The 23,249-nt window shown below is 44.3% G+C and overlaps 1 protein-coding gene across 1 annotated transcript in view; it reads right to left on the reverse strand.

Moving 5' to 3' along the window:
- The window catches only part of LOC126529958 (uncharacterized), a 33,643-nt gene extending 11,764 nt beyond the window's left edge, over positions 1 to 21,879 (reverse strand). The window contains exons 1-2 of the mRNA XM_055070050.1: positions 21,652 to 21,879; positions 11,067 to 11,493 (exon numbers count right to left, since the gene is read on the reverse strand). Of these exons, the coding sequence (XP_054926025.1) occupies positions 11,067 to 11,465 (399 nt within the window). The 5' untranslated portion in view covers positions 11,466 to 11,493; positions 21,652 to 21,879. The remainder of the gene's footprint in view (positions 1 to 11,066; positions 11,494 to 21,651) is intronic.
- Between the last annotated feature and the right edge of the window lie 1,370 nt (positions 21,880 to 23,249).

Below are 23,249 nucleotides of genomic sequence, written 5' to 3' on the forward strand. Positions count from 1 at the left end.
CGGTCGCCAGCGTAAAAAAATTGCAAAGCGCCCATGTAAAACAATGCTGACGAGGGTCGAAGGGCGGGCGGTAGAAGGAAACTGCTGTAACGGAGCAGGCAAACGACAAGTGGCATTCTTCTGGCGCTGACAAACGACGCGGGAAGCGACGTAGAGGCAGACGATACCGTAGCAGCAGGTGGATTCAAGTCTACAACCCTCCCGCATGTGCGCACCGCGAGTCAGCGTGGAAGGCGGCCCCTATGTCTTAGCACAAGTGGCGTGGAATAACAATGAGCCATTCACATCCATCGGAGAGATAGTTGCGCTGGTAGAGCAAGCCGTCACGAAGAGTGAAGTGGTGCGCTTGACGACATATTTCTCGAGTGACAGCAGGTGACGTTGGTCCATACAACAAGTACGTAAGGGTAGCAATACAGCGCTCTTCCGGTTGCTCCAGTGACATGTTGGTGACGGCGAGTGAGGTCGCGTCATGGAGGGACACAGACACAGTACTTGACGGGAGAGACGAGTGTGACAGAGCATCTGCATCAAAATGTTTGCATCCAAAGCGGTAAATGACGTGAATGTCGTACTCCTGAAGCCGTAGTGCGCAGCAAGCGAGCTGACCAAGTCTTTCAAAGAGGAGTGCCAACATACAGCATGGTGATCTGCAACTGCGTCGAATGGGCGGCCGTAATGGCATGGGCGGAACTTCCCTATGAACCAAATGATGGCTAGGCACACCTTTTCCTTAATGGAATAGCTCGCTTCGGGTTTGGTGAGCGCACGGATAGCATAGGCAACGACGTACTCGTCTAATCCACGTTTACGGTGGGCAAGCAAAGCGCCAAGGCTGACACCATCTAGAGACTGTGTGAATTTTAGCTGAGGCGAGTGGTCGAAATGTTGCGGGATTTGAGGTGGCGTCACAAGACGTCGAAGTTTGGTGAATACATCGTCGCTTGCTGGTGACGACGCTGAAAGGTCGCGGCTGCTGCGGGAAAGGTCAGTCACAGGCATTATAACTGAAGGGAAGTTGCTGATAAAACGTCGAAAATATGAGCAAAGGCCGACAAAGCAGCGAAGCTGTTTCATTGTCGTCGGTTTCCGAAACTCGGCAATAGCACGAAGTTCTGTGGGATCCGGAAGGGTGCCTTCCGGGGAAACGACATGATCCAAAATAAGCAGCTTTCGTTCACCCGAGCAACACTTCTTTAACTTTAGCGGTGGACCAGCGGAGTTGAAGAAAGTGAGGACAGTTTCGAGGCGTTCTAGATGTGTCCATAGTCGTGTGGAAATATCACAACATCGCCCAGGTAGCAGCGGCATGTCCGCCACTTCAGGCGTTTGAACATGCGTTCAAAAGTGGCAGGCGCGTTGAAGAAAATACGTGGACACTTGAAATACTTCAAAATACTTGAAATACTTGAAAATACTTGAATATACGTGGGGTGGTCAGGAAAGTCGTATGCTGAGACGGGATCAAGTTCATCAACCCTGCCAAGCCACTCGCCGCGTCACAAGTTGGAGGGACATGAGAATGTATTGGTAACGCACATGGCATTGATAATGTCTTGAAATGTAAGTACGGCGAAAGGAACTACAAAACAGTTGCGATTGGGAGTAGTTTCAGAAGGAGGAAAAATAACGGTAAAGTCAGAAGGGAAGTCACAAGAAAGCGGCACCAGAACGCGTGAAAAAAGAAGGAATCACGGGATCTGCGGAAACAAACACTTTGGCAGGTTGAGGCAGCGAGTCGACAAAAACATAGTCGCAAAACATTCCGAACTCGAATTTCCCGGGGACGGACATAGTTGATGACGGCATGATGAGTGCAGAGGAAGTCCCAGCGAAGTATAAGGTCACGGTGGAACTCACACGAACTAAGCGCTGAGGTCCTGGAAAGCTGAATCTGCACTTTAGAATGGATGTCTACATCAGGTGTGTATTTATAGAAGTGAATTAGTGCGCTCATCAGGAGGAATGTAGAGACATATTCAACGAGAACTCCCTGGGCGTCGCCATAACGCTCTCTGGGGCGTAGCAGTGAACGTTCCCAGAAATGCGTATGCACTGTCAGGAGCGGCCGCAGCGCAGCCTAGAAAGTCGAGGCGCCGGCCGCCGTAGCGGCGGAGAAGACACCTGTTTGCCTTGCCTGCCGCGTGCAATCGGTGCACGGCCTGGCGGTCCCTTCTCCCAGAATGGTTTGTGCTTAACCACAGGTGGTCAGCACTGATGGTGCGCCCATTTCTGGAACAGCCCATTGCGCGTCAACCTTTGCGCAAAAGCATTGCAGAAGCTGTCATGGGTGCCTGTGTGCTGCCGTGCCAAAGTCTAGAGAGGAGGTTCTCGCTCTCTCAGGTAAAGAAAAAAAAACATGCATTGAATAAAGACTGTCTTCCGAAAACCTTCGCCATGATTACCGAAGCTTTCTGAGCCTATGGAGAAACTTCAGTCGCAAAAAATATCACAGGGGTTCACATTAACGTAATTGTCACGGCAGATGATGAGAATCCCAGGTGATTGTACCATTTTCATTTGCCCTTGTCGTTAAGAGTCGTGAAGTCACCGTTTTTTGTCGACTTCATTGCAAAGTCATCCTATTGTTCGTTTGGGAAAATAATGTTTGGTATTCATTCGCTGACAATATTTTTCTGTGGAATGATTTCTTAAGCCATAGTCTATATCTGCCCACTTGAGCAAACCTGTGCTTTATATTTCACTCCAATTTTCATACATTTTGTACGTACTCATAAAGTATGTTTGAAGCATTGCTGTGTGAAATAATATAGGTCAACATAATTTTACCCATGTTTAGCTGTTTCGTTGTCTTGTTTCCTGCACGCCATAGTATCTCCACGTAAAGGGTGCCGAGATCTTAGCCGAGAAGCTACAGCTTTAAGGCCTGACCCCTTCTGTCGAGGGAAAAATTAATTTCATTGATTGATATAAATGTGAAGGTACTACACTGTGGCCTACATAAATTGTTTCAGTCACTTAATCAGAGCATCCCTACTCTCATCCTTTTCAGCAACTATGAGGGATAGTTACTGCATTTGTGCAGGTTGCATGGTTTGAAACCGCGGCTGTGCATAGTCCATTAAAAATTATAATATTGAGCAAGACAATGAAACAGTATATAGCAGAAACTAATTTCTGCAATTACCAGTGATCGGAAATAATTACAAGCGAGAGGAGTTAGTAGTAGTGTGTAGTCAGACATGTCCCATTTTTTACCTCATAAAAACAGCTTATTCAGTGGCTCAAAGCACAGAAGAAAGTCTGTCATTTCCTTCTGGCATTATGAGAAAGAAAAAGACTTAGTCCCAAGAAGTGCGAATGCCACTGTGCACCGTGCTGAATAAATTTTCTGCTCAAAATAGTAGTACCTTATTTGTTCCCGTGCCACATGTACGTATATTGCCTAAATCCTGCATTTCAAAGGATGTTCTGGATAGGTACCCGCAGCGGGCCAGTGACGTTGGCTAGCACTGCAGGATGGAGGTTCGTACACTCAGAATTAGAAGGCGTATCCAGTGAATATTGTGGGTGCGTCTCCCGTTCGTGGCCAAGTTTCCTTTTCAACCGCTTTCATCTTCCTTCTCCTTCCTTGACCATATGCGGGGCGATCATTTTCTAAGTTTTATTGAATTTCAAATATCACCTGTTGCAGATAACATAATTCTATTCTTTGAGCCGCATGGTTCGGAAAGACGGACATTACTTGCACTAAAAATCGAAATATATATTCATGGAACTAACTAAAATTTACTAAATAATTTCGTAATTAGTTACACTACGGCGCATACTGCAATTTACGAATTGTAGCTGGTATGGTTATAAAACGTATCCGATGAATGAATTTCCAGAATGGCAACAGTTTGGAAATATGGGCCATCAAACTGGCCCTAAAATGAACTGTTGGTCTGCTTACTTTAAAAAAAAAGCGCCCTTTTATGCACTGAAACAAAAAGTAACTAGAACGGCCATGCATTTTCTCCCACGATTTAAGAAATAATATCTCGAAACTGATGTCATTCAGAAAAGTTATTTCAAGTGGATGCGTCTTGCAAACTGACGGGCTACACTTCGTAAATTGCAACATGTGCCGCAAGGTAATGATTTAAAAAGAGAATTAATCTATTTTCATTATTCCTTGAGTACGTGTTTCAATTTATTGTGCTAGTACTGTGCACGTCTTCGAAATATCCAGCTCAAGGACGAGAATTATGCGATCCGCCACAGGCTAACATTAAAAATTCCGCACACTTATAAATTATAAAAATGTACGACACAAAAGCAGTGAATTTCCGCTTTGCATTGCTTCATTCATTCAGTCGTTACTAAAGAAATATAAGGCACTCGATACGTTCTCTCTCTATATATATCTAATATATAAATATATATATCTAATATATATATATATATATATATATATATATATATATATATATATATTTATATATATATATATATATATATATATATATATATATATATGTATATATATGTAGTCAGTACAAGAAGTGAGAACGGCCGAAAAGCTCGCCGTTTCAACAGTAAGACGAAGCATGCATTGCGATAGCAAGTTATTAGACAGCTATACCAAACAAGCAATGCTTTTACCAGCCGTATAAGCTCCTAAATGTTCGCTTACTAACCTAAATACCCAGCATGATGTCACGTGCACAGGCAAACGAACACAACGCGCTCGATGAGCGTAAACACTCACTGTCAAAACGCTGGCATAAGATTGGCAGCAGCGGCAAGTGAATCGATGTTCGTGGTGCCTCTCATTTCAGCGCTCACTAAGCGGCGAGAACACAGTGCACACGAAGCTACCAGCCGTCGGTGCGACGAGACTCTGTACCCACCGCCGATCGCATCTGTTGCGTACTCCAGGGTAGCGTATCGCACTGCTGCCGAATAGTAGCGGCGCCTGCCTATCGAAGCTCGAACGACGTTACTTATTGGGTAGCGTGGCGTTGTCGGCGTGCTGCAGGCATCCGGTAGACCATGGCGACCAAGCAAGGGCGAGGCGACTTTCTAGTGCGAAACTTGCACGATTTTTGCAAAGGTAGATGAAGGAAAATGAGAAGAGCATGAAGCGATCAAAATTACATTTCGGAGCCCCTTAATATCTAATCGTGGGCTGGATCTTGCTTTCGTTGATGTCACGTGACCGGCCCAGAAAGAGGGCCCCTCCTCCTCTGCTTATACCGAGCCTGCTGAAAGGAAGAAGTCTTCCGGCCTCCCGGAATTGTAGACGCCTGTCCGGCTCTTCTGCGCTTTGCGGGTTCGTGGAAGTTCTCTTCTAGGTCCAATTCGAGGAAACGGCCTCTCTAAACTCGCACACACACACACACACACACACACACACACACACACACACACACACACACACAAAAGAGGCTGTACACTGCGGGGCTTCCGGCAGACAGATAGACACTCGAAACGGCCATGGCGAATTAGGAAGTCACGCTTCATTTCGACGAGGCCTGGTGGAAGAAGGTGAGGTGAGAGAAAGTTCTTTGTGCACAAAGTGCGGGACGCCAACCATCACAGGAGAAGTGACGCTTCATTTCGAGGAAGATGGTAGGATCAACTTCCTTTGGCCACGTGGTGTCAGACACTAACCCTAACACTTCCCAGATAGCACTTGCGCGCTCGGCGCAGCCGCGCAGTAGACCACGGCCGCCGGAGTACAAGTACTTTTTACTTTGAGAGCGATTTTATGGACACTCCAGGCGCACTTCTGCCATCGTCGTCGCCGCTGTGGTGACGTTCCGTATAAAGTCTAAGGCTGATAATATCGTCACCTCGCTCTGTAAGCTGCATCTGGGAATGAAAGCATGCGAGGCTTAGCCAGCAATGGCGACTCAACCTCGCACGCGCTAGAGAAGAAAGTCGGAAAGAAGCGCGCCATCTCTTTCGCTCGCTAGGCACCGGGTGGAGATGGAGGGAGTTCTCTCCAGCGTGTGCTGAGTTTCGTGCGGCCGCGCGGGCCCTACGCTGAGAGCCACCTGCGATGCGGACGGAGTGCGCGAATACTGATAGCTTCGTGTGCTTTTTCGCCTTTCGCTCCTTTCTGCTGTCGTGCTTCCTCACTCCAGCGTTTCGAGAGCGAGTTACCGAGGTCATCGAGTTAGATGTGTTCACGTTTGCTTGTGTGCGTGTTACACCATGCTTGCTAATTTACTTTGTAAGCGAATGCTTACAAGTTCATACGTCCGATAAAACTACTCTCCATACTTCGTATAGCTGTCCATTGATTTGCTATTGCAATCAATGCTTCGCCCTCCGGGCGAGACTGCGGTTTCTTTAAAGAAAAACTTTTTTTGCGAAAACCCCGCGCCTGTTGCTGAAATTGGCTGCCGCTTGCTGTGGCCCGTGCGTTCTCGCCGAATAGCTCTGACTTGGCTGCGGGAAGGCGTCGCTGTCTCTAGGAGCGATGACTCACACTGCTTTACCTGCAGCAGTAGAAGGCACAGAGGGGGGGGGGGGGGGGAGCCGCTATGCGCATATGGGATTTTGGCCACTGCTAGAAAGGGCGAGAGCGTATAGACGTGGAGAGGCGCGGTGAGACAGGAGGGAAGGCACTGAAGAAGGTGGCCTCACGTTGCGCTTAAGTTCCGCCGCCTGGCAAACGCGTGCCTCTAAGGGGAGGTGGGGTACCCAAAACAAATGGCGCAGGAAGTCAGCTTGCCTTTTTCAACGCCTAAACGCTGGCTGTAGTCAAAAGTGCACTGCATTCTTCGGCAATATGATTAAAGCCTTTGGTTTCACAGACTAACACGTGTTTCCATGTTTCACCACTGAATATGTATTTACGGAAAGCTTCGCTGCATAAATTCCAACGCAGCACGTTGGATCTGTTGCATTTTTATCTAATTTGATTTCTATTTATTTATCCCCTCTAGAATTGAATTACGAACTACTGATGGTTTCCTCTATGTTGTTCGCGTCAATGTTGGCGTCTTTTGTTATATTAAAAATTGGTCACCTCAGTTTCTTTTGTTCTCGTTCAATAAATAGCGAGGATTTCGAATTCACCAGCTGTGATACCTTCGGTAGCATGGGTGGGTTTGTTATCCAATTCACACATGTAGTAGATACCATGTTCTACATCCACTGCTATGGCCGTGAGTGGTGGCAGCTAATATTCCCAGGGTTAGTTCAAGTAGGCAGACACAAATACCCTCTCTTTCTATATCCTGTAATTTTTCCGGTAATTACTCCTAAACTATGCACTGACTAGTCCATGGTAGTAACCTGATGTTTCAGCTACCTCTTGCAAAGCATTAAAAAATTATATGTACGCTCCGAGAATGCAAGTGACTTTGTACTCTTGACTGTCCACTTGAACAACTAATGGTATTTTTATAATGAGCTTAGGTTTTCTTTCAGAATAAGTCAATAACTAACACTTAAAGTATTGCTTTAGGCACAAAATACTCAACGAAGAAGTTATAGATCCTGTTGACAAATACCTGAACGAGGGCGAATCAGAAAGTATTTCCCCTATATTTTTTTAGTCACACCACGGCTGTAAATGCGAAGTCAAAATATCCATTCCCAGTGGTGCACCTTTCCTGTACAGACCCCGCCTTAGCTTCCGGTAACCCCGCGGCACGGCGCTGCTGCCAGTTGTTGAGGGGGCTGGTTGTGCTTCACACGTCCACGGCGTACGAGTAACGAAGTGTGATTCGTTGTCTATGGCGCAAGGAACGAACGGCCATCGAAATCCACAGGGAAATGCAGTCCACGCATTGAGAAGGATGTCTCGCTTTAAGGAGTGCGAGGTGGTGCTATTGTGAGATCGCAAAAGACCTAAATACTTGCATGACAATGAGCGTTCGGGGAGACCGCCTGCGTCGCTGGCTGACGACAGCGACATCTCAAATTCAGTGCTGTGACGCGACAAATGTTTAAACCGGTATGGAGGCTATGTCGGAAAACAGTGCAAGGTACGTAGAATAGTAGGTATTCAGAGACCTGGATATGGGAGAATTGGAGATAAGAGTTAGTGGAGAATACCTTAGTAACTTGCGATTCACTGATGATATTGCCTTGCTTAGTAACTCAGGGGACCAATTGCAATGCATGCTCACTGGCCTCGACAGGCAAAGCAGAAGGGCGGGCCTAAAAATTAATCTGCAGAAAACTAAAGTATTGTTTAACAGTCTCGGAAGAGAACAGCAGTTTACGATAGGTAGCGCGGCAATGGAAGTGGTAAGGGAATACATCTACTTAGGGTAGGTAGTCACGGCGGATCCGGATCATGAGACTGAAATAATCAGAAGAATAAAAATGGGCTGGGGTGCGTTTAGCAGGCATTCTAGGATCATGAACAGCCGGTTGCCATTATCCCTCAAGAGAAAAGTGTATAACAGCTGTGTCTTACCAGTACTCACCTACGGGGCAGAAACCTCGAGGCTTACCAAAAGGGTTCCACTTAAATTGAGGACGACGGAACGAGCTATGGAAATGATTGGTGTTACGATAAGGGATAACAAGAGAGTAGATTGGGCGAGGGAACAAACGCGAGTTAATGACAACTTAGTTGAAATCAAGAAAAAGAAATGGGCATGGGCAGGACATGTAATGAGGAGGAAAGATAACCGATGGTCATTAAGGGCTACGGACAGGATTCCAAGAGAGGAGAAGCGTAGCAGGCAGCGGCAGAAAGTTAGGTAGGCGGATGAGATTAAGAAGCTTGCAGGGACATCATCATCATCATCATCGTCAGCAGCAGCAGCCTATTTATGTCCAGTGCAGAACGAAGGCCTCTCCCTGCGATCTCCAATTACCCCTGTCCTGCGCCAACCGATTCCAACTAGCACCCGCGAATTTCCTAATTTCGTCGCACAACCTAGTCTTCTGCCGTTCTCTACTGCGCTTCCCTTCTCTTGGCACCCATTCTGTCACCCCAATGGTGCAGCTGTTATCTATTCTGCGCATTACATGACCTTCCCAGCGCAATTTTTTTCTCTTAATATCTATTAGAATATTGTCTATACCCGTTTGCTCTGATCCCAACCACTCTCTTTCTGTCTCTTAAAGTTATGCCTAGCACAACATGACCACAATTAGCACATGACTGGTGTAGTTGAAGAAGTATGGGAGAGGCCTTTGCCCTGCAGTGGGCCTAGCCAGGCTGATGATGATGATGTAATTATCTGTATGTATCTTATTCTGGCTAACGAAAATAGGCGCAAGGACTTGCTGATTCGCCCTCACATTATTGTTTCTCGTGGCGATAGCTTTCATGGTTTCAATTTTTACAGGTGACTAACAAAATGCGCCACATTTGAAAAAGCCCCACATAAGAAGATGCTTACGCACACCAGCATTAGTTCCTTCATACTTGCCATGAATAAATGGTCAATGCTGCATGCAGACCTGAGGAATGAACATGCCTTGAGTAACCGAGATTGATGAAATACGAAAGTCTAGGCTTCAACTTTCACGTAATTGTCTTGTCTGCTGAGGCGATGTAATAAATAAAGCCATCTGATATGCGACAAATAACGCTTGGCCATTTTGATGCTCTGTCATTGTTCTTACTTTTGGAAGACAGTATAAAGGGCGAAAGTATGTTGGCGGCATATGACAAGGTATCGGTGGCGAGAAGTGTGACCGTCACCTATAGTTCTTTGTCGTGGGCAATTTATTCTTTTGGTGTGCATGTAGCATCGATTATTCGTTGGCAGTATGTATAATGGCCGTAATGTCGTTCTGTGCAAGGTTCTAATAATGTGACAGTTCTTCCAAATCTAGCACTATTTTTTACAGAACACATAGAACTGCAGCGGCTATCATCAACGCAATAAATTATTTGAACATTTGTCTATCGTATCTGCAATTTCAACAGTAAACATTTTGCTGTAAAGCAACAGCTTAAAGGTTAATAAAATGTTATTGTTAGATAATCACCACAACTCTTAATAATAGAAAGTCCAAATTAACCAAGAAGATAGTAAATAATAAATCGTTTGCGTTCTCCTCGTAACATAACCTTAAATATTTAAAGTGTGCCCCGTGTTACCTGAAAAGCCTTGTATATATATGTATGTATGTATGTATGTATGTACGTATGTATGTATGTATGTATGTATGTATGTATGTATGGATGTATGGATGTATGGATGTATGGATGTATGTATGTATGTATGTATGTGTATGTATGTATGTATGTATGTATGTATGTATGTATGTATGTATGTATGTATGTATATATGTATGTATGTATGTATAAGTGCGCCTGAGGAGAAAGGCTTCCATATCCGCATAATTTCCCTGCCCTATGGGCAAGCGTATAATGCAATGCTGCACTGTTGTACCTAAATGTGGACATAAGGCGAGTTTTTATATGTTGCCAGGTCCTGAAGTACCCTCACAGTATGTGTGAAACCTTACTACCACTGTCTCACTCTTCTTTTGCTTGTGTCTCCCTTTTCTATTTCCTTTATTAGTCATGTGGTCTGCATTGTAATAGCTTCTAATTCTGCAGAGATGAATGCGCTTTGATGGCATCTGCTGCACTCCTGTAATTTTTGTGGCATGTGCATTCTATGCTGCAAATACTATGATCATTTGTAGAGAAACCAGTGTCTTGTGCAGCCCGTTAGCTTTTATCTTGTCTTTCCTTACCACAGACGAAAGGAAATAAAATTTATTGGAATAAATGCAACTGTGTTACTTTTACACGCCTCTTCCTACAGAATAGACTTGAAGTGGCCCTTAGCTTCGTTCTTGCTCAAACGCAAGCTAAGGAGGATGTGAAACACTGCGATTCTGCTGCAGTGCTAACTTCATAAGCGAGAAGGACCATGCAACTAGCAGAGATTACCCACCAAGGATGCACGGTTCGATTTATGTAATACGTGTGCGAGATAATCGACAAGTATTTCGATCATTCAGTAGAATAGTTGGGCACATAATAAGTTAGTGCCCAGAATAGCTAAAGATGCCTATATTTATTAGATAAATATCTTGAGAAATCGGCAAGATTTCCCTTGCGTTATAATCGCCATCATGTGCCTTTTGCAGGTAAAAAAACGAATGGCTCAAAAGTGGCGCACCTTTGCTTCGCAGCCTGTTTCTCTGTTGGGGCAGCGCACCATGAGACGGGCGATCATGTTTGTCACAAGAGGAACCACGGGTACAACCTGGGACGCGGAAATGTCTTGGCGACACATGGGGCAGCTGCCAGATCCGGGACTCGAGCCACGGGCCAGCCAGTCGCGGATGCAGTTGTAACAGAACACGTGGCGACAGGGACATTCCACGGGGTCCCGGTACACACCACGGCATACGGTGCACACGAGCTCCTCTGGAGGCCTGGGTTCGAAGTTTTCCACAGAGTAGGCGGCCGGTTCAATCGGCATATCCGTACGCCATGTCGTACTCCTGTTAGAACTTGGCGCGGCCGGCGAGTGCGCTGGGCTGTCACTGTATCCATCCGATTCAGATGAATCCATTGTCTAGGTGGTGCGAATGACACAAACCCTGCAGCGCACATTGTAATGTTTCAGAGTAGCGATCGATTAGCTGTATGCTTAGGAATGCGGGAAACGCGGGAACTTACAGTTTGTGAAGTTTGGAGGCCAATAGACTGCGGAGGCACTTATACAACCATCAATGGCGCAGTTAGTATGATGTGCCGCTTCTGAACGCATTTCTCATTTGGTAATAGATGTTGCCACGGCCGGTTGAGCGTCTATCACACCTGTTTTAATACTATTGTATTAATACTTCAGAACAATAATACATTCATCGAAAACTTTCTTCAAATTGAAGAGTTTTTACTGTTTCAGTATGTAAAATTTTGAGCTGATATTTGAAGCCGTGTACTTACAGTGAAAATTCGAACATTTATTGGATTGCTTCACTTAGCGTCTCAAAAAGCACTCGTTGGTATTCTGAAAACATTGCTACTACGTGGCCAATGAAAGTAAAACTGATGTTTTACAAGCATGTTTTTTCTGACACAGTACTACACATGCGGAGCTTCAGCCAGATAGGCGTAAAATGAGGCTATCTTGAAAAGTTTTTGTGCAAGCATCAAGGTGAAGAATTACAAGCACTGTGATTTACTATGGAATCCTCATGTTACACCTGCTACTTCTTATCGCTGCACAGTATTAACAATTACAGAACAGAGTTTGCTTAGATTACAGAACTGAGACATTGAAGTAGCGCACAAGACCCATAGGATGAGAGCTAAAAGCACGCAGGTTATGACGAGAAACACAAAGGGCTAGCGTCATGTTCTGTGTACTCATCGTGTACTTTTTAAGAGCTATTTGAACATGTCTACCACCTTGCTTCGAGGAACTTCTTTATTGATTCCAAGTACTTTATTGGTATTCCCAACAGTTTGTAAACAATGCACTGGCGTACTCTCCAGAACACTCTAGAGAGCACCTACTAGGATTTTGCCAGAGGGCGAACAAGAGATGTTTCATGGTAGAAGCAGCATACAGACATGATGACTTGTATGCTAAAGGTTAACGAGTGATTTTCTTGTCATAGATAGGCGGCTGACTCTCCCTGCTTCCTTGGGCAAGGAGCATGAGTGGGTAAAACATGTCTTGAAGCAAAGAAGCTGCGAGGTTTCAAAATGAGAGAATAGGTAATAGCGTGAACAGGTGAGGGTGTGTGCTGTAGGATACTTTGCAGATAAGGAAGAGAAAGTGACGAATAGACATAGCGACGAATCGTCATGAAGCACTTGCAGAACCTCTAGCCGCAGTGCTAAAGGTATAGTAAAGAGCTAGCATGGATGGGTGAGGTGTACTTGGCGAGTAGGTCAGTCCAAGAAATACTAAGAGAATGGCCACTTGAAGACCCTGGGAACAGAACTACTGTATTATCCAAATACTTGACAAAACTGGACTTGGTCTGAGAAAACAGTTGACCCAAAGTGCAAACGCAATAATGTCTACACATTGTGCAATGTGTGCCAGTTCGATTCGCTACTAAAATGTTCGCATATATTCTTGAAGTTTGCCACCACCACCTTTGCTTTCTCTCTCAGCACCTGAGCGCTCGCGCTTGCGCCGAGTACTTAATGCTGGACGTGAGAAATGCTTGTCCCTCTCGACAATGTCTATGTTTGCGGCTGGTTCGACACAGGTAGAAATAATGCTGGCAAATCACGATACGGACGATCTTTTTGCACACTTAAGACACGCTCCTACTGTATCTGGCGAAATGCCTTTGTTCCTTGCCCAGAGCATCATACATATATTGAAGGGAACTGTGGCTCTAGTGCTGCTGTAAGCAGGGCAGTTCAGTCGGCGCAGGAATCATGGTCAGTACATAGGAATTGCCTAAACTTCGTCCTTCTGGCTCATGGCATCATGCCTCGTGGGATCATGACAACATCGCACTGTCCCGCTACTCCTATGTACTATCATCAGTTCTTTGAAATGGTGCATTTTTTTTAGTTCGAGTCTTGATAGTGACGGGGGCTGCCATTGCTATGTCATCGCGATAGTGCTTGCAGTGTCATTGTCGTTAGAGGATATTTCGCAATTCAGTGAGCCGTAGCCGCAGCTCTGTCGGCTGCCCATTACGGTTTTTAGGGAACGGCCAACGAACCATCTGTAGGTTGCGCAGCTGTGTCACCGGCGCTGATGCGAAAGATAGCATCTTGGCGATGATGATCGGGTGGGTTGTCAATCTCGCAACGCAGTTGCTGCATGATAACCGACGACGTCAAGTAAACTGAGGCATAACGCCAAGGGGCACGCAGGACGACAAAGAAGACAAAGACCGCGCTACTGACGACTTTTCTTTTTATTGCGCCTTGTCACTACATATATACAACAGCACAACAGCAAAAAAACAGCGGGGAAAAAGAACCTTGGAAATAAAGATTATTTTCCAGCGTAATCATACGTAACAAGCCGCTGCCAGGGCTGACACAAGTTTTCCTTGTATTCATCTCGAATGCCCTGACACTTTCTCTAATCACTTTATCCCTGTTTCTGGATATCACCATATCACTTTTGCTCTATGAAACAAAGATTTTCAGTCATGCTGCATGCCATGTGCAGTTACATGACCACTCAGTGACAGCGATAACTGAAGCGTTCGCCCTTCTGTGCAATATATTAGAGCGCCGCTCTTAGGCGCCCATTGCTACGGCAAGCGTCGACGTTCTCTATCGCAACCGAGCGAATGAATAGAGCGAACGAAAAAAGTGAACACGGAGCGCAGCGGGAGATGGGTGACGCAGCGACGCGTATAGGTGACGCGCCCACGTGTCACCCACGTGTCGCCTTTTGTGGTCTCTTGCTCAGCGAGGCAGTCGCGCGGCACATCACTCCGTTTACGACGTGCCGCACGAGACCGATTTTGCGTGCCAGCAATATATCGCGAAATAAGAAGACGTTTACACCTGCGGTCAAGTTTTGCATTAGGGAGTATCGTAATCGTCGGTGAATAATTGCCCGCATGACAAAAAAAAAAAGAAATGTAGTAACCACTTATTCTATCCGAGATATAAAGCCTTCGCGGCGTTCTTTATTACTGCCATGATACAATAAAGAATCGGCTGTTAGTAGCGCCGTGTCTTCGTCTCCTCAGTTGTAATTCATGTCATTTTGCCATATATACCTTAAGTCATGCAGTACCAACTAGCCCACCATTCTTTCCTTTTAGGTGTCATGTTGCCGTTCGACTTGGTGCACTCTGAGGAAGGAAGGGAACTCAGAAAATTTTCCTAACGGATTCATGCATCTCAAGCCAATTCTCAGCGAACAAACAACTTTGGTGCATATTGCATCGCATGTAGGCTGGTTTTTTTTTTCTTTGTAGACGATACATTCTTCTTCAAGAAAAACGCAATAAGCACCGCGAATGCGACGTTTTTGTAGAGAAGCTTGTTGGCGAGTTGGATTTACTTTGCCGCTAATAACGTGAGCTTCAGAACATTAATTACCATCATTGTACTAAGTATTTATTAGTGCTTTAGGGGCCGTTCTAGAAATGGTGACTGAGGGCAGTAATATTTTAATGCACCCATATTTTTAAATCTTTAAAATTGCACCTAATCCGACATATTATTTAACTTCAGCGGTAGATCCAAGAAATATCGAAACCGAGAGCGCCAGGAGCGCAATAAATGCACACCCGCTTTCACACCAGACGGAAACTGCCAGTAACGTTAAGCTCGAGGAAACAGAGTCTTGGCCAGACGGAGTAGTTACGGGTATTGTACGCTTTTCCAGGCAAGCATGTGCGGCTGGTCAGGATTGGCCGCGAGATGCGATCATGCAAACTTCGCCCACATTGCTTTGCGGGGCGTTGCCGTCTGACGCGCAGTGGGACGCCCTTTATCTCGATATTGCCTCGACTGAACTTTGGAATCCTATAATGAATATATAAAAAAAGTGCAAGTTCTACGATCGCAAAAATGGGTGTGCGGTAAAATGTGACTGTCTCCAGATATTCTATCTACACAACTGCCTTCGAGGCACTGATAAAAATGTAAATAAATTTTTGTTATTAGTCTTCTGAAGCTGAAATTATTAGCAGGAAAGTAATGTCCACTTAACTAGGAACTTCTCTTCAGAACCGTAACGCTTGCTGCGCTGATTACGTTCAAAAAATCTGTGTAGTTTAAAAAAAGCGCCCTGTATATTTAGCGTCTTCGTTGCAACGTTTGAGTACAGCCACCGCACCTTTCTGCCCCACCTGTCTTTTGGAATAGCATGTGCTTAGCGCGGCTGCGGAAGACACTGAGATTACAATGATAACATCATGTGTCTGGCTGACATTTCCTCACTTCAACTCTGTCCGGTTACACTTCTACCTTGTTCTTTTATTCCTCCATGTTGATGCGGGCGTGGCGCATTGAAGGGGAGCACTTGTAGCCCCATCTGGCAATGTGGAAATCTTAGGCAAATGTGACCGGTATTTGCATGCAGTGAAGGCAAGACCATTGGTGGTCGGAGGCGCCAGAACATCTTTGGCAAAAACGTCTTGCTTAATGCGTCGCACGATACGACTGACGGACGTGCAGAAGGCATAGGTTGGCGATCCATTTGCGGCGTAACGAAGTCCTGGTCGTCTTCGTTGTGCAACGAAGGTAATGCTTGTTGGAGACTAGCTAGTTGATCCGAGGAGAGATTTGTGTTGGCTTCAACTACTTGGCTCACAGCTTCACAAGCATGTCCGAAACATTAACACAAAATTATCTTTGTTGAGTCGCGAGTACGAAGCACCAAGCAACATTCATATCCAAGCTAACGCATTTGTTATTCAGCTGAACGTGATCATTTATGTCCACGACGAAGGGGAAATCGTGCGGCCGGTGGTGATTGCCATGGTGCATTGAACGCCGCACCAGAATTTCCATCCTTATAAGCACAAACGTTGTGGAGGCTGTCGAGTTCTTCTCGATCTTCTTGTGATCTGAGACGGCTGTAGGAACCGGACGTCCTGTAGCTTCGTCACCTCGGGCTGTCACCACTGGTGTATCCTCCGAAGCATGGGTGTTTGGAGGCTGCAGCTTATGTATGCGTCGGTGTTAAAATATAAGCTACACCGTTCCCATTGCCATCTGTAATGCAAGTGTGCACGGCACATTTCCGGTTACATATCGTACTTATCCAACAGAAAATGTGCGGCTTCAGATTACCTGTTTGCTCGACATTAAATTTCTTTGCAAGTATGAATCTGCAACATCCACCTCCAATCTTCTTCTTGTCTGTTAGATAGATAACATCTTTGATGGCTCCAGCGTTGACAGGAATACAACAATAAAGAAAGAGGAAACACGTCAGTTGCACAGGAAAGCTTTACTTATAAAGTATTGCACAGGCAATACTTTATCATCGCTTTCTTTCTCACTGATTTGATTTGATTTGATTTATTGATTTCTATTTACACACACACATGTAGAGAGGAGTGGTAAATGGAGGTGGATGAGGGAAAAAAGCCGCACAGACGCGGCTTGAGGTAATCTCACCCCCTTAGGTACAATATGGCTGCATGGGGTAACACATCAAGCGCCATATAAATTACATTTATATAGTGGCCATAAAACATTGCAGTTATGCAATATATGAAAGAACAGTGAAATATTTTCACAATAACAATGCAAAGCACACTGCGGCATTAAAATAAATAAATGATATACACTTGGTAAAATAGACAAAAAAAGAGGAACATAACACACATTATTAATCATTAACAAACGCGCTCTAAAGAGGTGAAAGCAATAAAGTATTAAATTCTGACAGTGATGAATCCTGTAAACTTAAGCCTGCTCTGTCATATAAATTAAGTAATCTTGGAAGGTTGTTACACAGCATTTGACAACCGTAGTTAGTTCTAGAGCGCGGAACATTCCAGACTTCAGGTGTACGATTTGAATAATGGTATGAATTTACGGATAGATTTGCAAGTTCTACAAGTATTGTTACGTTTGGTATTAAAGTAATACTCGCCTAATAGTCTGCAGTTATAGATGTTAAGGGCTGTCGCAATGTTGTATTTCTTGAACAGGTTTTCAGTATGGGCGGCAAACGGTACACTAGCGATGACACGTATTATTTTCTTCTGCATACGAAATAATTTACTCAAGTTACATTCAGTTGTGGTGCCCCATACAAGATGCGCATAATGTATGTGAGACACGAATAAGACATTATAAATTAATAATTTTACAGAGACGGGTAAAGTATATCTGTAGCGATTTAAAACACCTGTTAAGCGGCTAAGTTTTTGGAGTAGAAAGCTTACATGGTTGTCCCATTGCATGGTACTCGTGAAGCGTACCCCTAACACCTTTGCAGAAAGAGTGAGTTCTATATTTGTGTATCTATACGCTAATGTTAGATCTGGAGGAGGAAGACTCATGCCTTTGGTATGAAAAATTACGGCCTTTGTTTTCGCCGTATTTACTTTTAGACAGTTTTCAGTGGACCAATAGGGAAGGCTGCACAAGAAGTCATTTGCCATAGTAATTAAATTGGTGCAAGCACCGGACGAGATGAAAACACTTGTGTCATCTGCGTAAATTATAAATTTCGCCTTTCCGTAGATTGAAGTAATATCGGTAGCATATAAGTTAAGTAGCAATGGGCCCAAAATGCCACCCTGTGGGACGCCACAAAATATTTCTTTGGTTACCAATGTATTGTGGCCTACAGAAACAAACTGGCGTCTGTTATTAAGATAAGATTTTAATAATTGAAGTTGAATGCCTCTAATCCCATATTTCTCTAGTTTGTAGAATAAAATGTTGTGAATAATATGATCAAACGCCTGGGTAAAGTCGACAAATATGCCTATTGTTAATAGCTTATGTTCGAAGTTCAGCAATATAAATTCTTTTTGATCGAGAAGAGCTAATTCAGTCGACCTGTCTTTACGGAAGCCATATTGAGCATTTGAAATTATCTTGTACTTTTCACAGAACGAAGGCAACTAAATTAGAATAATTTTTTCAAGACCTTTTGAGAAAACAGAGGATCGAGATCGGGCGATAATTTTTTATATCTAATTTATTACCCTTTTTAAATAATACTACTACCTTAGCAACCTTCATATTTTCTAGAAATACGCCTGTGGAAATGCACAAACTATACATATGTGTCAAAATAGGGGCTATATCATATATAACAAATTTTATAGGTTGAATCTGAAGACCATCGGCATCGCAGCGGCGAGATGTTTTGAGTCTTAGGTATACAGAACATACATCCGAAGGCATGAGTGGCTGAAAAAATATTGTGTTTGTGTTTGGAGTAATGTGTACATAGTGCGGCATGGAATGACTGAAGTCAACGTCTCTATGTACAAAATAATCATTGAAGGCGTTTGCCAAATCCTCCTTTACCAACAATCTACCGTTTAAACTAATTTGTTCAATTGGATCACTCCTCTGATTCCTATTCATAAGAGCATTTAGTCTATTCCATAGTTTCATTGAGTCATTCATACAAGACGAAAACATCTGCAGAAAGTAAGCATCCCGTGCTTTCCGTAGCTCTTTGTTTAATTTGCTACGAAACATTTTAAATGTTTTTAATTCCAGAGGCTCTCGAGTTTTGATGAATGTAGCATATAGTTTGTCACGCTTCTTCATTTTTTTACAAAGAGCATTCTTTAACCATGGCTTTCTGAGGCATTTTTTTCTCCTGTTAACTTTCTAAACAAAATGCTTTTATACACGATAACATACCTGCTAAGAAAAATATTGTACGCTGATTCAGCATCATGTTCCTGTAAAACGTCATCCCAGTTAATTTGCTTCAGCTCTGTTTGAAAAGATGTTAGGGTATCCTCGGTTACTTTCTGGAAGGTGCCGCTTGTGTCTCTATGCGAGGTGCTGGCTATTCTAGTTCTGACAAACATGCAAATAGGCATATGGTCACTTATAGCACTACTCAAAACAGCACTTACGATACATTGAGGAGAGTAATTCGTTATAAACAAATCAAGCGTAGTTTCAGTATTTTCTGTTATTCTAGTGCTGGAGTGAATTGTATTTAAACAACCATTTGAAATGAATACCCTTTCAAAATCGTACCGGCGTACTGTATCCGCGCCAATGTTTACATTAAAATCTCCTCCAATAATTACGTTTAGGCGGTTTTCATTAGCAAATGATAACAGATCATCAAAAAATTCAAGAAAATGGGCAAGAACACCATCAGGAGGGCGGTAGCATACAGCAAAGAAGTCTTTCTCTGAATGAACACATAGCACTTCGTAATCACTCCTTGTAAGCGAAAAATTAGGAAGTATATCACAAGGTATATGGTCAGACATGAGTAGGGACACACCACCCCCGCGTCTTGTTAACCTATTAGGGTGAAATGTTTTCATGTGCCGAAGCTCTAAAATGTGACTGTCATTCGTATACCAGGTTTCGCTTATCATAACAACGTCACACAGCTTATCTATCCCCACAATAAAGCTTTCCAGTTCTTCTATTTTGCTAGAAACGGACTGAGCGTTAATATGAACACAACTAATTCCCTTTTGTTCAGCTTCTATGTGGGCAAACCATTCTTGTTTAGAAAGCCACTCTAAGTGATTGATGGTGCTGAAAAAAAAATAAGATCAACAGCAAGGAACATTAGCAAGGAATACTAAGTAAGAGTCGAAAGCTCATCCTCGTGCTTAATGACTACAGCCTGCGCACCATTTTCTTTGCGTACAAGCACATGCCCATTCGCGTGCCATGCATACTTATACCCAGAATGTTTTGCCCATTCCTTAGCGGCAGCCAGAAGCTTTCTAGATCGAGTTGTCATGTTCTCGGCAATAAAAACTTTCATGGGACTATCTCTGAGTGATCGTTTCGCGATCGCCACATACTCAGCTAGACCATTTCTTTACGGGTGTTGATTGGTCATAATCCGGTGCTTGATGTGGTATACCTTCTAGAACTCTTCAACAAACCGGCGCAACGTGTTGGGCTCATTGTTAGATACTGCGATACCAGATAGACTAAACCATGCTCGGACTTCTCGTACTGTTCAAACGGTGACGTTTGTGTCACTCGTGCAACGAAAGGCGCGACGCCTGCTACGCCGTTCGCGGTGCTCTTCATCACGCCAGAGTGCCTTCTGCTGGACGCTATGCTTTGCTATCGCTTTGAAGGCATCGCGTTCGCTCGATACTACGACTCTCTACGGTAACAATTACACGAAACATGATGCGCGTTCACCCCGTCATCACAGCCACCTGTATCGTATTGTCACGATATCGACGGTGCTTCCGCGGTTCCCGCGTGAGGAAGCAGCAGGTTTCGGAGAAGCATGAAAAGCCACACTGCAGCCAGCAGCAAAATGTCAAACTTAAATCAATTGCAAGCGTTGATTACCTGAAGTGTGCTGTAGAACAGTCAACCTATGTCATGTAGAGACATTACCGAACGAAACGCGCAACAGTTGATTTAGTTAAACATCTGTACTTGCTAAACATGTGCCTAAATAAATAACGAACATTCAAATTGCAACGAAAGCTTCGAGCGCAGTCGTCGGCTTCCAAATCGAGTCCCATGGGCTACGTTTGTCCTCAATATGCACAAGTAAGCACACCTGCTAGATTCATTCATTGCTGATGCTTTCATGCATTCTGCGTTGTACGACAGGCTTCATGACACACCCGGAATGTTATCAGGCGTGACGCCTTCGCTATAGCTTTTACCTGTCAACTCTAAGGCGCATGTAATTTCGAAAGTGAAACTGAGTAGTTATAAAACTAGGCCTGGTTAGCAGAAATTCACTTGCGCTTAAGAAATTTAGAAGCACTTGCAATGTATTCTAATTTAAAATGTGCTACTAAACACATTGACATTCCTATTCACTATTCCCCGAAAACATCACTCTCACAGTTTGGGACAATCTTAGTTGGAACGCCGAGGGGATTTTTAGAGATGTTTCAGGGACATATATGCCGAAGCCATGTTTGTCTTGAGATTTCCGCTAAGTACAAACGACTTTACCACTCCGTGGCTCAAACTTCGGAATAAAACGTAATGCCAGACAGAGACAGACCAAGAAGGATTGAAATCTAGCAAAGATAAAAAAAAATTGAGAGTACACTTTATTCAAAGCTATGCGCCAGCGAAAAAAAAAGAAGATATTGCACGAAACCTGCTCCGATTCAAATGAGAAATACGATTAAGAATATTACCTGTTACACGAACGCAACGGCCAAACGAGGAGTTTTCGGAAGGTCCCAGGGTCCGGTGCTGCGACGCACAGTCTAACTCACGCCCCGTGCCAAATGGTCAGCACCTGGTCCAGCGTTCGAAAGTCGTGCCTGGTTTTCGGTCACCTCTGCCAGTTCTCGCTGCTCGAGTTGAACAGATAATAATGATGATGTTCCTCTTTTCTCGCGCGTATCCAGTATGTGAATAGACCAAGAATTAGACCAGCTGGAAGTAGATTTGAAAAAAAGATTATTTGAAGAGGAGAAAGTAAACCAAAAAAAAGGAAGTAAATTCCGCAAAAACTCAAATAAAGTGAGAGTGAGCAGCCTGGCTAACCGAAGTATAAGTACCAAAGAGGCGAAAATCCCAGCCTCACCGAACGTGCCATTCTATAGAAGATGAAGACGCGGCGCGTGCAGACCTTGCCATTTGTTCGCAAGTTCACAACGCGAGGGCACGCGCTTCCTGGAGGCCACGATCAATACTGTGAGCGAAGCAACTGTGGAACTTGCCTATGCTATGGGAGATTGCACAAGGGTCGGGCGTCGTGGCTAAATACAGTTTCACCGGGCAAAATTACTCGTTTTAAGAGAAGGGACATTCTCTCGCAAAAGATAATCAGATAATCAAAAGATAATAATCACACCTCTTAATCTTTAGGAACGACAAGAAGAAAGCAATCAATGGAGGGCTGTCAAACTGACATGGATAAAATACAGGAATAAAAAAAAATATAACAAGTATGTAACCAGAGCGAAACGTAATAACGAGATTAAACAAGTTGAGGGAATATTCAATTAGAAATCTTTTTGTAGCCTTTTCTACTTTCCAGAAAGATTCGCCTTATATAAAAACATGACGTCAAAAGAACAAATATGATAAATTTATTAAATGCATTACTCTGGTTACCCAACGAGAAAATTGTTCATCCGTCATTTCCGCACGTAAGACGATCGCTTTAAGGATAAGAGCCAGGCAGCTGTGGAAGACGACGACGATTGCGCGAGCAGTGGCATCAGCTCGTCTCTGTGACCACGTGACGTGTACAATCAGGCACGCACCAGAACTGTGGAGCAGCCATGGCTTCGGTTGGGAAGGTCATCAGCGCACTTGGCGCCGCCACTTGCAGTAGTTTGCTTGCCTCGTCAGTTCACGCTGCACCGCCTTCCGCAGCAGTGCTTCTCGCCGCAGCGCTGTTGTATTTACCGTAATGGCGCCAAAAAGACCGCAGCCGCTTTCGGAAGAAGAACTGAAACACAGGGATTCAGAGTTATCTTCTTGAATACAGATTACGCTACAAAGGAATCAACGACGCTGCGCAAAGCGAGCAACTACAGCAACACGTGGTCGAACGCAACAAATAAGAGGAACGACGCCGTGCCAACACCGCCCGATACTGACGTTCTAGGGAACGCTGCATACATTTCCTTCGTTTCCTACATGGCCCTCGTCGTTTCACCCCACGTCTACATCCGCTGCGGCCTCTCTATACCGGGAGTAAAGATTGTTTCTACTCGTTTCTTCTACGTCGTCTCGTGTGGGTCTCACTTAACAGTTCGGTATTGAAATCGCGCTTCTC

This window comes from Dermacentor andersoni, chromosome 5 (assembly GCF_023375885.2).
Source record: "Dermacentor andersoni chromosome 5, qqDerAnde1_hic_scaffold, whole genome shotgun sequence".
In the NCBI taxonomy this organism is placed as follows: Eukaryota; Metazoa; Arthropoda; class Arachnida; order Ixodida; family Ixodidae; genus Dermacentor; species Dermacentor andersoni.